The 18061-nt window shown below is 28.9% G+C and overlaps 1 protein-coding gene across 1 annotated transcript; it reads right to left on the reverse strand.

The window, feature by feature from the left end:
• Positions 1–8263: 8263 nt before the first annotated feature.
• Positions 8264–16744, reverse strand: LOC136090484 (QRFP-like peptide receptor). The gene is made up of 4 exons (XM_065817185.1): positions 15819–16744; positions 15426–15736; positions 12591–13320; positions 8264–9484 (listed from the first exon to the last, which is right to left on the reverse strand). Exons 3-4 carry the CDS (start codon positions 13123–13125, stop codon positions 8538–8540), a joined length of 1482 nt encoding a protein of 493 aa, XP_065673257.1. The 5' UTR covers positions 13126–13320; positions 15426–15736; positions 15819–16744; the 3' UTR covers positions 8264–8537.
• Positions 16745–18061: the final 1317 nt, after the last annotated feature.

Raw genomic sequence — 18061 nt, forward strand, 5'->3', positions numbered from 1 at the left:
CATAGTCATAAAAAAGAAGTTCATCTCCTCTTATCATTATGATTATATATATTTCTTATATATTATATTTAATTTTTATGCTATAATTTCGTTTTTTGCATAATAGAGTGTTCAAAAGTTTTATTTTTTTTGAAGTATACATTTTACTTACATTTTCCCTTCTTTTGTTATTCTTGTTTCATTTCCTTTTTATTAAATTGTAACTTTAATTCTTAATGAATAAAATAATAATAACTTGCTAATATTGGAACCGTAAAAATACGGGTCTTTGTAAGTCTATTCCAAACCGAATATTTCTATACTTTTCCCTTATATATCCTAGCATTCCGGATCCGTAAAATACGGGTCTTTACCAAACCTATCATTTCCATGCATATCTATTCCACACCGATTATTTATATACGTATTCTTTATTTACCTCTGAAAAACTACATATAAAATATATTCTGAAAAAAACATTCAAGAGCAAAAAACTTAACATGTGAACCCTTTCGGCATACGTAGAGCTTAAGAGAGACTTATAATTAGGCTTGTTATTCTGCTAAATGCATTTCAGTGATAGGGGTAATCCATAAATGATGTCAGTGTTTTTTCTCAATTTTTCGACTCCTCCTTTGTCAAACTGTCAATTTTTGGCCAACCCTCCGTTAAATATGATGTCAGTTTTTATGCACTCCCCCCCTGAAAAATAATAAAAATGCTTAAAAAACCATTGATTTTTTTCTGACTAAATTATACATTTATATAATAGTAGATCTCATCAAATTATATTATATAATAGTCGATAGCTCATTAAATAATCAACTAAGCCAATAGTATTATATATCTTTAATATAATCTTCCCATGGGTTGTTGAAGCAATCATTGATTGAAATAATAGGTAGTGAATGCTCTCCGCGCTCAAAAAAGATATCGCATTCTTGAGGTACAATCAAATTCGTTGCGTCAACTTCATTTTCATCTAATCATTCAGCAGTTTCCAAACTCTTCTGCAAAGCGATGGCTGCCAAAAATTCTGTCTGACGCTTGGCAGTGATACGAACAGGTTGGACCCTTTTGATTTGAGGGAGTGTTATAGCAGAAGAATATAACTGAATTGATGGACAAAACGCATCATACGGCAAAATTGAAATTCTTTGGCAGTACGAGAAAGAATACTTTCAATGTTTAATGCAATGAACATAAAGACGGATTATGGAAATAATTCTTTTGCTCTTTCTGAGGTATTTACAGCTGTGAGCCCGATTCTCGGTTGGTTGACAGGGAGAGGTGGCGGATAAAATCTTGCTCTAATTAGTGTAAAGTAAGAGCTTCTAATAGTCCGACAACAAGAACGATTTTCACATTTCAAAATTTGAGTAAAATATTGACTTGGACGAAGATGATCGGCAATCCAACGTTGATCTTGTAATAAAAGGCTCCTTGACTGATTTTTCTGGATTATACTCTACAATGGTTGGATAACCGTCAATTTGTATATCAGACCAAATATCAGCCAAAGCCTGTCCAGCAAAACCAAAGTTCTGTTTTTCTAAATTTTCATCTATTGTCCTGCCTGATTTAAAAAGATATGTTGGTTATTATGGGTTAAAAATTATATTATTATTTTTACAAATTAACTTTTGTCAATGTAATTGCCTTGAGAATCAAGATGAGTTCCGTAATGTTCGAGCGGAAGAATCACCCCAGATAATTTTTTACTTAGAGGTGCCATTCGTCGCTCAGCTCTGTTGAATGCACTGCGGCCTGGAGCGTTTGTCATGATAAAAAGAGCGTCAAGGTTATTCTTCAAGAGATGGTGAATCCCGATTTCAATTACTTTCTGGTATCTGGGATTTTCGTCGGGTCCTCTATCGACGCTAAACACAACGATTTGCTTAACTATAATACTTTAAGGATCTCTGGTAAAAGAGTCGAATTCTTTGATATCCAAGAGCCGCTAAAAGTCTAATTCATGAGCGAAGGCGGTCGAGGATGCGTGTTTTCCTGATCGAACAGCAATGTAGGTAGATCCAGAATAAGTATCAGCATCTGTTTTTCCAAGACCATCATTTTTGATCGTAATTCCAGCGTATACATATGGTATAAGCTTGTGTTTAGCAGCCACGATCCAGTCGTGGTCCGAAGGAGTTACCCGGTACTCCAAATGCATCAACAACGGCGCCTGTTTTTTCGCTGCTGTGATTCCAATTGGCACTCTAGCCTTGTCGTCTTGGCTAATGAAACACACTTCATCTGGTCCTAAAATAGAACAAACTTCTTCCACTTATTTTATAGTTAAGCTGCAAAAGAGTCCGTCAACATGTTTTAAATGAGATTTATTCTGAGGACTGATCGATTTAACAGGGACTGTTTTGAATTGCCTTTTGTCTTCTGTAGAAGGCAAAAGGCACGATATAGAACATTATAATGTTCCGTAACTTCTCGGAAGTAGACGATTATAGAGGGCGCTCTTGCTAATTGCAAATCCATTTTTGTTTATCTCGGATGTCAATTCGTTGAGAGTTTTAATGCTCAAAATAATAAAGAAATATATTTGGATATAATTAACTTTTTTACAGAAAACGGGATTTTTTCTTCAAATCTTCAACTAGATTAATCAACTTATCTAGCTCTCTGTCGTTAGGTAATTCGTCGTAAGGTCATCGCACATTGAGTTAGGATTATGTCGTCCTTTATAAAAATTAGACTACTTTCTCAAACAAAAAGTATGACTTTAATAAAGGCGACTATATAAATTTCGGTAAAAAGATTATGAAAACTAACTGGAAGCAATTATTTGAAAATAAAAACACTAATGAGTGTTAAGAACTTTTCTGCAATAAATATAATAAACTCAGCAAGCAATTTATTTCATTAAAAAAGTCTACATCACTCGTAATGTGCCGTGGATGAATAAGGAAGTACTAGCTATGATAAAGCAGTAAAAAAAAAAAAACTGGGCAATTACTAATTGCGACTAACTGGCGATGAGCGACACTGATTCGTGAATATAGGAAACTATGAAGCTAAGTGCAAAAGTATGTTAACATTGTGCTCGAGTATTTGAAGCACAACTAGCATCAGATAAAAATAATCCTAAAAGGGTGCGCGCTTATGCTAAGGCACAACAGAATGTTCATCTATCTATTAGTGCTATATCTGATGCAAAAGGTGAAACGTTAACAGAGAGAATACATATCGCAAACAGACTTAATGAACACCTCAAATAAATTTTTGTTGATGATAGTAAAAGTAAAATGATAGTTGTCAGTTACCTATTTTTGAGAGAAGGCATTATCAAGAGGACCTAACGATATAATTATTAACTTTGAAGCGACGCTAGCTTATTGGAAAGGTTTGAACCCGAATAAATCAATTGGTGCTGATTACATTAGTCCAAAGGTACTAAAAGAATGGGCAGCTCAAATGACTTACCCACTTACTTTACTTTGCAATAAAAAATTGCTCGAAGGCTTAACACTTACAGCTTGGAAACAGTCACACGTCGCACCGTTGTTTAAAAAAGGAAGTCGTCTTGATGCCGCTAATTACAAACAGGTGTCAATCACGTCAGCTCCATGTAAAGTAATGCGAAAGATTATCAGGGAACAGATAACTAAATATCTTGAAAAAACGAGCTGCATCTTACATAATCAACATTGATTTATGTCCAAAAAAGGATATACGTCTAACTTATTGAAGAGTGTCGACTACATCACGAAAGAAATTTTGTCGATACTGCATTTTTGGACTTCGCAAAAGCATTTGATAAAGTTTCTCACCGTAGCCTACTTCATAAATTAAAAGCAGATGATATTAATGACAATGTTCTTAAATGAGTTGAGTGATTTTTATTTAGTAGAAAACAGCGAACTGTTTTAGGTGAACACTCTAGCGACTGGGCCGATGTTTTGAGCGTTATTCCTGAAGGGTGTGTACTTGGTCCAACATTATTTATCATTTATATAAACGACTTAACGGATAAGAAAAAATTGGTTCATAAAATCTATGCTGACGACACTAAACTGTTACACAAAATAAAACCTGAGTTTTGCGATGCTGATCGCATGCTCTTTCAAAACGGTTTAAACATTGTCACAGAATGGTCAAAGGAACGGCTAATGGAATTAAATGTTCAAAAATGTTAAATTATGCACCTTGGTTACGGAAATAGTAATCATGAATGTGTAATGAATGGTGGAAATACATCTGAATGTAATGTATGAAATGAATCTGTATGTAATGTATATAATGAATGATGGAAATACTTACTCTTGATGCAAAGGATATTGAGAGAGACCTGGGTATCTTTATATCTAATGATCTAAAATAAAATCAACACATTCAGGTTGCAACACATAAAGTAAATATGATACTTGGCTTATTAAAAAAAAACATTTAGATCAAGAGATATGAAGCTTTGGACTATAGTATACATTACGTATGTTAGGCCGCATCTGGAATTCGCTGTTTTGGTATGGTGTCATTACCTAAAAGGTGACATCAAAAAAAATTGAAAAAAAAAAAAGCACAAGGCAACAAAAGTACCTCATGATTTAATAGGATTACCTTATGCTGAAAGTTGTCGGGGGCTTAATTTTACTACTTTGGAAACTTGCAGGAGACGTGGCAACTTGATCAAACAATTTAAGCTAGAAAACGGTTTTGAGATTATCAATTGGCATAATCCACCAATTTGCAGATCATCTTCCAACGTCCTAATGCATATATTCACATATAATAATGTTCGTTCAGCATGCAAAAAGGCTCCGTCAGTTAAAACATTTAAGAATAAAACTGACAAGCATTTTATTTTATAGCTGCAAACAGTACATCTTTTACTGAAGATGAGCTGCATGTTTTTTCATTAATTCGTGCTTTAGTAGCGACAAATATTGGCTTTTTAGATACTCTTTGTTATAGATGTAAACTTTAATTAAATGAAAGGAATCTTTTTTTTCTTTTTCTCAACTTTAATATCAACTTACTTGCTATGAAATAACAAATGCTTTTTTTTACTTAAAGTTTATATTTCACAAACCATAAATTTTTGTATAATTTATTGTTTTTGTTTGCTTGTTTTTTAATTATTTTTCATGTTATCTAAAAAGAATTATTTAAATATATTACTGTTACTATTACTATATAGAGTTTTAAAACTATAAAAAAGCTGTTTTAGAAAAAATGTTGTTAACGTGAAAAAGAGAATAATTTCGAAAAGCCAGTTAAGAGAGGTGTAAACATTTCAGCTCAAAGGCTTGCAGTGGAGTGTTCACACTTCGACTGAATAAAAAGAGCAGGCGCACTGAAGTTTATATGTAGGTACACAGGGTTTGGGCTAGGCAGGCATTCAAGATGAATATTTATTAAAAAACTATTAAACTCTTACTTATTAAAGTCTTTATTTTGAATCATGCTTTATCAGTTGCAGCTCAAAAAAATTAGTCTTTTGAAATTCTTCTTCTTTTTGTACTTTTGAAGCAATTGTTTTTTGTTTTGTTTTTTTGCATTTCGAAATAGTTCCATCTTGCTAGGTTTCGAAATAGTGCGATTTTAATACTTTCAAATTTATTCAATGGTTTCGAGCTTATTCTTGATTTCAACTTTTTGAAAATATTTCTTTTTTTGCGATTTCGAAAAAGGTGCTGCTACCCATTTTCTGTTTTAAGTAACACAAAATCTTTTTTTTTCTATTAATGACTAAACTAACTTAAGCTAACCTTTGCGCAAAAACTTTGCCTTTGCGCAAAAAGTTTATGGTTTTTTTTTCAGATAAAACTAATTTATATTATTTTTGTCAAGTTTGTACAAAAAATTTTACTTTACTATTTTTTATAAAATGATAATTCTATCTTGTTACAGCTAATTTTACTGATCAACTAACAGACCATATTTTAAAAATTTCACCAATAAAAAAATGAATATTGCATCAATATGGAATTTTTGCTAGGCTAATTTTTTTTCCTAGATATCAAAAAGAATTAAAAAAATAGACTTTTACTGTTTCTATTATTCTATATAAATATGATAAAATGATGCAGTGCAAGATATTGCGCTCAAACATTTTTTGTTACAAAACTAACAGGAAAGTGTTATGTTTTTACAGTGTTATGTCGCTTTACAGCTAAGTAAGTTAATCTCGTTTAAGCTATGTTTTAGCTATGTTAGTTAACTCCTGGTAAACAGGAAATAGAGCACATGCGTTAAAAAAGATTTAAAAAGTTAAACTATTTCACCGTTGTGTTGTTGAGTTCTCACGGACATCTGATTTTAAACGAGCTATGATAAATTTTAAAAGCGGTTTGCGTTTTCAAGTTATTTTTTATTTTACAAGTTCATAAATATTAGAAAAAAAATCTAAAACTTTTGTCCTTTGTGAACAACAATATGATATTTCTACCATCATAGAAAAACAGCATAAAGTATTTAAACTAAATAGCTTGGTATCCAACAGATAGTATCAAACTTGAAAATGCGGTTTTAAGTTTTCAAAAAAAAAAAAAATACTCCATACTGATTAAGAAAAAAAATCAAAAATGTTTTCTACTAGATATTTAGGTTGGGGCAAATGTAGTTGTACTCCCTTACATACTCTGAGCTGTCAGTGTACGACCACCTGGCATGCTGTAGTGGTTCGAGTTTAGGCCTAAGAACTGAAGTTCCATGGTTTAACGCCGGTTCCGGCCATATTTGCATCAATGGTGAGGAACGAGGCCTAAACTTTCTACTTAAATTCTATTCCGCAATGTTTATTATGTTTACTAGCAGTTTGTTATAAACAACAGCTAGATAAAACTGGAAGAGTTGTTTTAATGAAAAAAACACGTGTAAATTTTATATTAGTTTCGAATATTTATTACCATCAACTTAATAAAAATATTAGAATAAATTACTATAAAAATTTTGCAAATTGTGTTTGGCAAAAATATAATTAAAATATTTAACCCCTTTATTACTGGGACATAAATTTAAACCAATATAATTTTTCTCATCTTAAACCGCATTTGCTTAAACCTTTTGACTTTTCATATTGTACTAAACTACACCATTTCCAACATTAACACGTGACTGAAGTCTCACATTAACGTGTGACTGAAGTCTCACAGTGATTTAATAGCGGTCTTGTCGATGAAACCCTCCAATATGAGTTTTTGAAAACTTCCCTTTGGAGCAATTTCATTGATTATTTGTAAATTTTACAACTAAATGAACACAATTTTCATTGCTATGTCTATTCCCATTGTTTAGTTCAGAAATAATAGAAAAACTGAATACAATAAAAAATATATTGAGAAAATATGAGCAAACAAACATGTATTTCGCAGAGGATGCTATAGCAAATATTCTCAAACTTGTTGAGAACTCCGAGAAGTAATGACTTGGATGGACAATCGGGTATACAAAATTTAGATAAGTCTTGCAATTATTATGTCAAAAAGCCGTTTAGTTTTAAAATTTGTCTCGATAAACTAGATTTTGAGGATAAATCTAACAACGACAGCGACATCAAAGATAATGAGGATGTTGAAAGCAAGAGACCAAATAGAAATCCAGAGCAAAAACTGACCTACCAAAGAAGAGTTTATTTAGCGCATGAGAACAATATTTGAATTTAATATACGCACAAGTTTCATTTTTAACAGTTTGAAGAGTCTTGAGGTTACTTACTAATTTCTTGTCAAATTGTTAAAAACTTCTTTTGGCAATGTTCCATCTGTGACTTTCTAGCAATAAAAAATTATTAATGTTTAACATAAATAGATAAATATGATTAAGTTTAGATTACTTTAAAAGTTTTCAGAAATTTAAGTTCAATCGTTTTGACGATTACAAGATATGGGCTTCGGGCTCAAAGAGCGCAACCCAGAGTAATTTGACATCCATGATCCAGTATGAATAGTATTAAAACAAAGAAAACTACTTATAATTTAACTAAATGGTTTTTTAATAAAATTAGTGATTTAAGTTATCTAAAACTATATCTGTAGAAAAACTATAATTACAACTTGTCATAAATATAAAATAAAACATTATACATTTTTTTACAAATCATCAAGAATTCTCACAAATCGAAATGTTTTTTATTTTAATCTATCATAGGTCAGCAATTTTTTCAATTTTTTAAGCTGAATATTTTCAATTGAAAAGCGTGATAAAAATAAAAAAATTAAAATGTTGTAATATTATTTTATTTGTTGCAAATAATAATAAAACAAGAGAGTTTATTTTTTCATAATTCTTATTTAAAAATTTGAAAAAAAAATCACTAGTAAATATAATTTACAACTAACATATACAAAATCTATATTTATACATACTTAATAATATCTATAATCTAATTAGGCAGCCAAAATAACATTTATGAGAAGGTATATTTTTCAAGGTACATACTTTTCAGATAGATAATGAATACAAGAAATGTGAATAGTATTTTTATATATGAAGCTTTTGAGCAGTTTCAATTTAGTACAATTTTTATACAATGAAAAAAGAAGTTTAAAAACTGTCAAGATATTATAACAAGCTGCTAACAAAATTTTAGAAGATATTTCTTGTTAAATTGAAGCATTTTGTTCTATAACTTCAAGCTTATCAAACAAAGGCCTTTTTAATGTTGAAGTTGATTCCGCACGAACACGCAATCTAATTAATGATTTAAAAGCAGATCTCAGCTGTTTGCTTTTATATGCATAGACTATTGGATTAAGTACAGTATTGAGTGCAGCAAAAAATAATGTTAGCCTTAAGAGGCGAACATTTTTTCTTACATCATCGTAATTTTTTACTGAGTATTTACCAAAGATGACGGAAAAAAACCAGTAAGTACCAAAAGGTCCCCAACAAACTAAATATATAATCACAAGGAAACCTAACCATTTAAGGGCTTTCTTTTTCGTATCAAAATTTCTGTCTGATATAGCTGAGTTTCTATTTAATGTGTTTTCACGTAATTTACCTTTAATATACAGTGTATACAAACTGGTGAAATATGTAAACAAGAGAGAAAACAAAGGCAACAACAATCCTAAAGTAGTTGTAAAAAAAAAGTAAACTAATGGATCAACACCACGTGCCCAACTTCTTATACATAGCTCAAAATTTTCATCGTATTTAAATGATATAAGGTTAGGTATAACAATTCCAAAACTTAATGCCCAAGTTAATCCAAGCACCCACTTCATACTTTTTAACTCAAGTCTCCATGATAGTTTTAATGGGTGGTTTATAATCAAATATCTTGTGAAAGAAAACACACTTAAAGTTATAAATGATTCGATAGCTGCAGCGAAGAAACCAGACAAACCGTTCGTAAAACCGCATAGCAGATTTGCTGTAGCACCTCGTATTCTTGTTTCACCTAAGTCAATGTAAATAAATGGGTAGATGCTTAAACACGCAATTATGTCTGAAATTGCAAGGTTCAAAATTAGCAAATTGACGATAGTTCTAAGTTTAGAATTAGAAATAATAAGGTAAGAAACCAAGCTGTTTGATATTATACCTAAAAAAAAATAAAAAAAGGTATAAGCAAAATACACTATAAATGGTACTAAAAACTAAAGCAAAGGACTTAATGCAGTATTTAATTGCACTTATTGTTTATCGGTTCCATGATATATAATAACGTAAAATAAAATAGAAAAAAACTTTTTTTGTAATACAAACTTTATAAAGCTATTGTAAAAACTTTTGTTATAACAACACATTTGTTGCAACAACAAGAACAATTTTTCAACGTAGCGACCAATATTGTTTTTGTAGGTTGCAAAATGTTTACATAATTAGTTCAAACAATAAGAGATTTCAGATTTTACTTTTTTGTTATTTAGTGCAGTAAATAAGGTGTTAAATATTTACTATTCTTTTGCTGTTTATCTATTTTTTTATTTACATCTCACATGAAATAGAATTTAATTACAAAGATATGAATAATTAAAAGATAAGGTCTCAAAGAAGATATGGATGTCATAAAGCCTACATAGTCTCTTGATTGCGCCCCTTCAGCTTACTCCAGACTAGAAACCTTTGATGTTTTAAAAACAGCACGAGTTTACTTACGTGAGTTTACTAACATTTTGTTACTTTAAAGCATTAAACAATTAAATATCTCAACATTTAGTATTCAAAGAATAGGTCTAAAGCCAGGTTTTCTTATGTCAAAAATATTCTTTCCCTCCCCAATCCCCAAAAGAAAATTTTTTTACTTTTTCTAATTCAAAAGCCAGGAAGATAAGATAATAATAATACAATTTTAGTAAACTATTGAAAGATGAAGTTTAATGGTAGGTTTTAAATTTTATTTAATATCCTTCCAGAGATCAAAAGTTACGAAAATGCGATACTTAGAAATCACACATTTTGGAAAGGGCTAAAATTTCGAAATTTTCATAATTATTGAACTTTAAGAATATATTATATGAAACTTTTTGATTATTATAAACAAAAGTTTTTAAAATTTAGCTATACTATATATATATATATATATATATATATATATATATATATATATATATATATATATATATATATATATATATATATATATATATATATATATATATATATATATATATATATATATATATATATATAAGAGAGAGAGAGAGAGAGAGAGAGAGAGAGAGAGAGAGAGAGAGAGAGAGAGAGAGAGAGGGTGTCATTTCTAAAACATCAAAATGTCCAGCCTACGACATTATTTAAAAGGTTAGTATTCTTCAGTAGAAATAATAAAGAAAAAATTTATTCAGGGATCTTTTCGCCCCTTATAGTAAATATCTCAGGTTAACTAATTTTTTCGGTTAACGTTAAAAAATCTGGTTAAAAACTGATTTGTGGATTTTTAATTTTTTTTTATAAGCAAAATCTAGTTTAAATCTCGTTGTATATTTATAAATTCAACTTGATTAGTTTTTATTCAACATTCTGCAAAAATGATTGCAATAACTATGAATAACTAAGGCATAGTCTAACGCTACCTGTTGTGTAAACGTTATACATATTTTGATGCATCATTTTCTTTGCAGATTTGTTATATTATTTATCATAACAGTTTTAAAAATTCTATTTATTATATTATGTTGTTTTTTAACCCCCATGTTGCAGATGAAACTTAAGTGTCTAATTAAATTGATTTAAAAAGTCAATATTATTTGATTTTATTACGCTAACCATTTAAGATATTGATTTATATTACAGTAGATAATACAATCTAGCGGTACTCAGGCACCCGAGGTCCGCTGTTACTGTACACCCACGAGTTGGTTACTGGACGGATAACAATTTTAAATGACGGTTAACCATCATTTAAGAGGTTCAAAATTTATTTTAATAATTTTTATACTTAAAAATCATTAAATGTAACATAGCAGTTTAAGTTATCTATTATATATTATATATAATAGATAAATTAAACTGTTAAGTTACATTTATATCAAATGCTGAGTTCAAATATATTTAATGTATAATATTTTATATTAAATATATTTGAACTCAACATTTTAAAAATGTTATGTTTTGTTTATATGTGGAAAAACAATTTATCCCACTAATCTTTAAAAATCTTTTCAGTTTAAAACCCAGCTACAAATACACTTTTTGAAAAGAAGTTTTCTTTTACAAACTTTTTTTCAAACAAATTTTTATTAAATTTGTCTTGCCCATTGTGCACCGCTCCTGTGCACAGTGGGCCAGAATGGCCAATTTTAAGACAAAACTAATAGCTAATTTAATAGTAGTGCTACATTCACTATCTTTGGCATGAGTACCAATATAAGGTTTGAGCTTCTTATGAAGGCGCTATCTTTTATTTAGCTGATATGGAAACCTAATTTTTGCATAGCAACAACCTACTTTTTGCAGATTTGTTATGTGTGCTATATACACTAAGTTTGGCATGAGCACCAGTGTAAGATCTGCGCCTATTATTAGGGAGTTATTTTTTATTTGGTTGCTATGGATATCTAATTATGGCATAGCAACGACCTACTTTTTGTAGTTGCAGACTTGTTATGTGTGCTATACATACTAAGTTTGCCACAAGCACCAGTGCAAGGTCTATGCTTCTTATGAAGGAGTTATTTTTTATTTGGTTGCTTTGGATACCAATTTTGGCGTAGCATTAACCTGCTTGTGTCATATATACTAAATTTGGTAAGAGCACTAATACGAGGTATGCATTTTTATACTATGATATTAAGAGGGGGAATCCAAGAAGCAAACTTATGTCAAGTTCGACTTGAACTTCACATTGTAACCAATAGCGGCAGAGTGTGGGTTTTCGTCTCAAAAAATACTCAGCCGCTATTGGTCACAAAGTAAAGTTCAAGTCAAACTAAACTCAAGTTCGCTTCTTGCATTCCACCCTTAGTTTAGTTGCTATGGATACCTTATTATGCATAGTAACAACCTTTTTATAGCGACAATCAATTTTATACAAATTCTTGACTTATTTACTGCAAATTATTAAAAAATAGGATTTTTAATACTCTGGTGTTCCAAATAAATGTATGTGGGAACTTTTTAATTTATCTTAATTATAGAATACTGACAATTTTAATTTGCAATGCATAGATTTAAATTATAATAATAATCAAAGCAAGAAACCAAACTTTTTAACAATTGCAGAACATCTTCTCGCAAAATCTTCTTCTTAGTACGAACTGTTGTTCTTAGTAAAGAAATGACTGGATCACTAGTGCAAAATAATCGCTTAAATAAATCTTCATTACATTTGGTACGGTCACACTTGTGTGTAAAATGCTCACGATACTTTTTAAAATCTTTATTCCGGGCCTCTACAGATTCTTCACTTAAGAGCCCAATTGGTAAGGTCATGTAATCATTAACACTGGGAGCATGAACTAACATTTTGTGAATACTCTGCCGCATATAGTACCGTAGATAACACTCCACGTAAAACCAAGCTGTATGTGTAAAATATTCCCTGAATAAATCTGTATCAAGCTCAAAACCACATGAAATACATGTCAGAACAATATGGAGCATTTTTATAAGTTCAAAATTAAGTATTGTTATTTCAGAAAACAATTGTTCATTCTGAAAGGCTCTTCTGGAGGTGTTGCCATCATTAGATGATCCTGAGCCGCTTTTGCCCGCCTTAGGCCTATCGACAATCAATCCCATTTTCTCTTAAAACGTATGTTGAAATTTTTTCTTTTGCACTTCAGTTTGTTGCTTGTCAGCTGGTAATCTTAAAGACCATTTCTTGATTGGCAATTTATAAGCAATGTGGATTAAACATTCAACTGTTCGTATCCATGCATGTAGAATCGAAATCACATATTCTAACCCATTTTGAGTGTGCAACTTCAGTAACTTCTGTAATAAATAAAAAACTGCATTTTAAACTAATCAAATATAAAAAGGTGTGTGTATTTATATAAATATATATGCATATATTTATATTTATAGATGCATACATTATATATATAAATACATATATATAAATATATATATATATATATATATATATATATATATATATATATATATATATATATATATCAATATATATATCAATATATATATATATATATATATATATATATATATATATATAAATATATGGGTAGAATTCAATAAATACGGCTGCGTATAAACTTTTTTTTAAATATATATATATATTTTTAATAATATATAAATAAATAAAAAATATATATATATTTAAAAAAAATATATATATATATATTTTTAAAAAAGTTTATACGCAGCCGTATTTATTGAATTCTACCCATATTTTAACGTATAACAAGAAAATGACTTTCAAAGATAATATATTTATACATAAATTTATTCTTCGTATTATTTCGATCTGCTTTTGCACAGATCGTCATCAGACGCAAAATATAACACAAAAAAAACCCGTTACAAATATTACATAAAAACGTCAAAGAAGACATATAAAAGAAGCCATAAATGATAACATAAAAACGTAAATATAAAACTAGCAAATATTATTTTACTCCTTTTTTTGGATATTTTTTTTAAACAGAGGTCTCCAACTGTTTGTAGAATTTTAATGCCAATGTCACGGTTGAGAAGTATTGGAGCCTGTTTTATTTCTTGGTATGTTGAGGCTTAATTAATTTCAAGTGATTCTCTAACTTTACGTTCATCGTACTCTGATTTTATTGCTAGAGTTTTTGGATTTGACCAATCAAACATACCATTGTATTCTCAACCATGTTCGGTTGCGCCAGATGCATCCCATTTACCTTTTAAATAGTTTTTTTGATGTTCAACGCATGTCGTTAAAATCTTCTTTTTTGTTTCACCAATGTATATACTGCCACAAGAGCATGTGAGTTTATAGACACCGGGATTGCTATTTGGAATTAACTGAGACTTGTTGTTGCATAAGATGTTTTTTAACGTAGGTGGTGTAGTAAATATTATTCTGACGCTCTTGTGGCAGTATTGGTGAAACAAAAAAGAAGATTTTAACGACATGCGTTGAACATCAAAAAAACTATTTAAAAGGTAAATGGGATGCATCTGGCGCAACCGAACATGGTTGAGAATACAATGGTATGTATGATTGGCCAAATCCAAAAACTCTAGCAATAAAATCAGAGTACGATGAACGTAAAGTTAGAGAATCACTTGAAATTAATTAAGCCTCAACATACCAAGAAATAAAACAGGCTCTAATACTTCTCAACCGTGACAATGGCATTAAAATTCCACAAACAGTTGGAGACCTCTGTTTAAAAAAAATATCCAAAAAAAGGAGTAAAATAATATTTGCTAGTTTTATATTTACGTTTTTATGTAATCATTTATGGCTTCTTTTTAATGTCTTCTTTGACGTTTTTATGTAATATTTGTACCGGTTTTTTTTTTGTATTATATTTTACGTCTGATGACGATCTGAGCAAAAGCAGATCGAAATATTATGAAGAATAAATTTAGTTCGTACGCAGTTGCTTTTTAAGCTTTATATTCACAAAAAAATATATATATATATATATATACACAATTTTTAAAATGTATTCTATAAAATCGAGTGCTCAATGTTCTTAAAAGAACAGAGCAATAATAAATTAAATTTAAAGAATATCGCTTTACAAAAATTTTTCATTTAACAGTGTTTCATCAATAAAGACTCATCCGAAATGCATCATTTCTGATGATTCTTTATTGATGAAACACAGTGTTAAATGAAAAACTTTTGTTAGGTGATTTTCTACATATATATGTATATGTATATATGTATATATATATGTATATATATATATATATATATATATATATATATATATATATATATATATATATATATATATATATATATATATATATATATATATATGTATATATATATATATATATATATATATATATATATATATATATATATATATATATATATATGTATATATACACATAAGGGTGTACCTGTGTACAAAATATTTTCTATATACCTTGTCAATATCATTCATTTCTTTAGGACTAACACCACATGGAGAGCAGCACTGTGATGAGTCTGTTACATCTGATAATGCTGTATTGGCTTCGCCATCATTAATAGCAGTTTCAATTTTATGGTCAACATCAATATATTTTATGGTCAACACAATAGACTTACCATTTTTTAGGGTATAGCTTGCTTTAGTTAGCTGTATAATCTCATTTTTTTAATGTCAATTCCTCACTACGAAGAAGATCTGCAGTTTCCTCGACAAATTTAAATCGCAAAGGCAGACAGTACAAAGTAGATGATGGTTTAGAATTTCTGCAAAAAATAATTTTTTTATTATTGACAATAAATTAGAGCTCTAAAGGCACAAAGCATGCAATAAAAAGAGACTCCTTACTTTTCAGATTCCTAGGATTCCTACTCATCATCATTACATATTTTTTTACAAATACTATGCCCACTTGAGCCATCAAAACCAGCTTTGTATATTAGAGTAAGTCAATTACACTCATTTGGGTTTAAAACACCAGAGCCATCAAAACTAAGAGCCATCAAAAATAAAGAGCCATCAAAACTAAGATTCCTACTCATCATCATTAGATGTTTGTTTACAAATACTATGCCCAGTTGAGCCATCAAAACCAGCTTTGTATATTAGAGTAAGTCAATTACACTCATTTGGGTTTAAAACACCAGTCTGCGTCTCCATAAGCCTTGTTGTAGTGTGATCCAGTAGATCTTGAAGTGTAACACTAGCAAAATAGTCAGTTACGCTAATGTTTTTAGGATAGCATTCATCTTTTGCCACTCTAACATTATTATATGATGGGTAGAGATTGGTTTCCTTTTCATTAGCTTTTTTTTTCATAAGTTGATAAGATGCTTTTGTCAAAGTACAATCTAAAAAAAGTGCTAAAATTTCATCAGTAGACATACAAGATGGGGATATAGTATCCACTAACAATTTTTCTGCTAGTTTTGCTTTTTTAGGCTCATTAATTTTGAGTATTGATCCATAACAGAAACTTTTCTATACTTAGATCTCAAAGAGAACTCATCAAAATTTAAAGAAGACCTACCAAGAGGAGTAGTAATAATTGTTGGAGTAGCAGGTGGAACATATGCAAAAGGTATAAAGTCAGAATCCAACCATTTTGCATGTTTAACTCAAATGCTGCAGCTTTGCAGCTAACATCATTCCAACGAGACTTCAAGTTCTTTAGGAATGCAATTAATTTGTTTCTTATAATTTCAGAATCATTCAAGACTAATTGATCATAAATTGCTGGATCTTGTATAGACACATTATTGGATCTAATGCAGTTGTATATATAATGGTATTTCATTGTTATATTATTATTTATTCTACAAATGCAATAGTCAACTTATATATATATATATATATATATATATATATATATATATATATATATATATATATATATATATTATATATATATATATATATATATATTTATATATGTATATATGTATATATATATATATATATATATATATATATATATATATATATATATATATATATATATATGTATATATAACATATTTTGCATAATTTTATATAATATAAATTAAATATAGTTGGCGGTTAATTTACTAACAATATCTAAGCAACCTATTTATATAGGGTTTTTGAATAATCAATAACACATAGTAATATAAAAAAAAAATGTTTCATTGACAGTTGTCACGGTATAAAATCAAGTGTAATGTTTTAGTTACATAGTCTACATCTGCAACCAAAACTGTATTTAACTCATTAAATATATTTTTTTCAGTGAATATCAACCATAAAAATCCTGGCCAAACATTGCCAAAAAAATATAAGCATAGTATTAGCAAAAAAAAAGCAATTATTTCAACCATTAAACACACTATCTTTGATTGATCATAAAATGAGTCAAATACGTTCAAGAAGATAAACAATAATGCCAATTGAAAGCCAGTATATGTATTAAAACTACAATTTAAATTTGTAGTAATATAAATTACTTAACATTAAATGGCAAAACGTATAAAAAAATATTTTTCTAAACTTTTTAAGAAAAGCGCTTGACCACCTAAAATAATGTTCAGAGTGACAACTTAAAATTAAAAAACTTTAGTGAAGGCGCATTTTTTGATTAACAACCCTTATGCTTTTATGCAAATCAATATTTTACGTTCATTGAATAGTAGTTTTTTTATATAAAATTGAATAAAAATAATTTTGGCTTTTGGCACACCATGGCCCACTGCGCTATGAAATAAACTTGTTTTGCTAAACTTTGGTTTTGATCGAGCAATTTTTTTTTTCTTTTTAAAAAACAAAGTTTAATTTTTTCCTTCGTTAACATTTTATAGTATTAATAGTTATTTTATCTACTATTTAATTTTATTTTTATCCACTATTTAATTTATTTTATTTTTGATTTTTAATACTTTTCTCTTAAGTTTTGTAGTTTAGCTGTTTACAACAGTTTATACTGTTTTTATATTTATATTATGTTGTAAATATTGTCTACAGTTTTGCTTATGTAAAAGATTCCATATATACATTCTACTATATATATATATATATATATATATATATATATATATATATATATATATATATATATATATATATATATATATATA

Source organism: Hydra vulgaris, chromosome 14, assembly GCF_038396675.1.
Source record: "Hydra vulgaris chromosome 14, alternate assembly HydraT2T_AEP".
NCBI classification, from domain to species: domain Eukaryota; kingdom Metazoa; phylum Cnidaria; class Hydrozoa; order Anthoathecata; family Hydridae; genus Hydra; species Hydra vulgaris.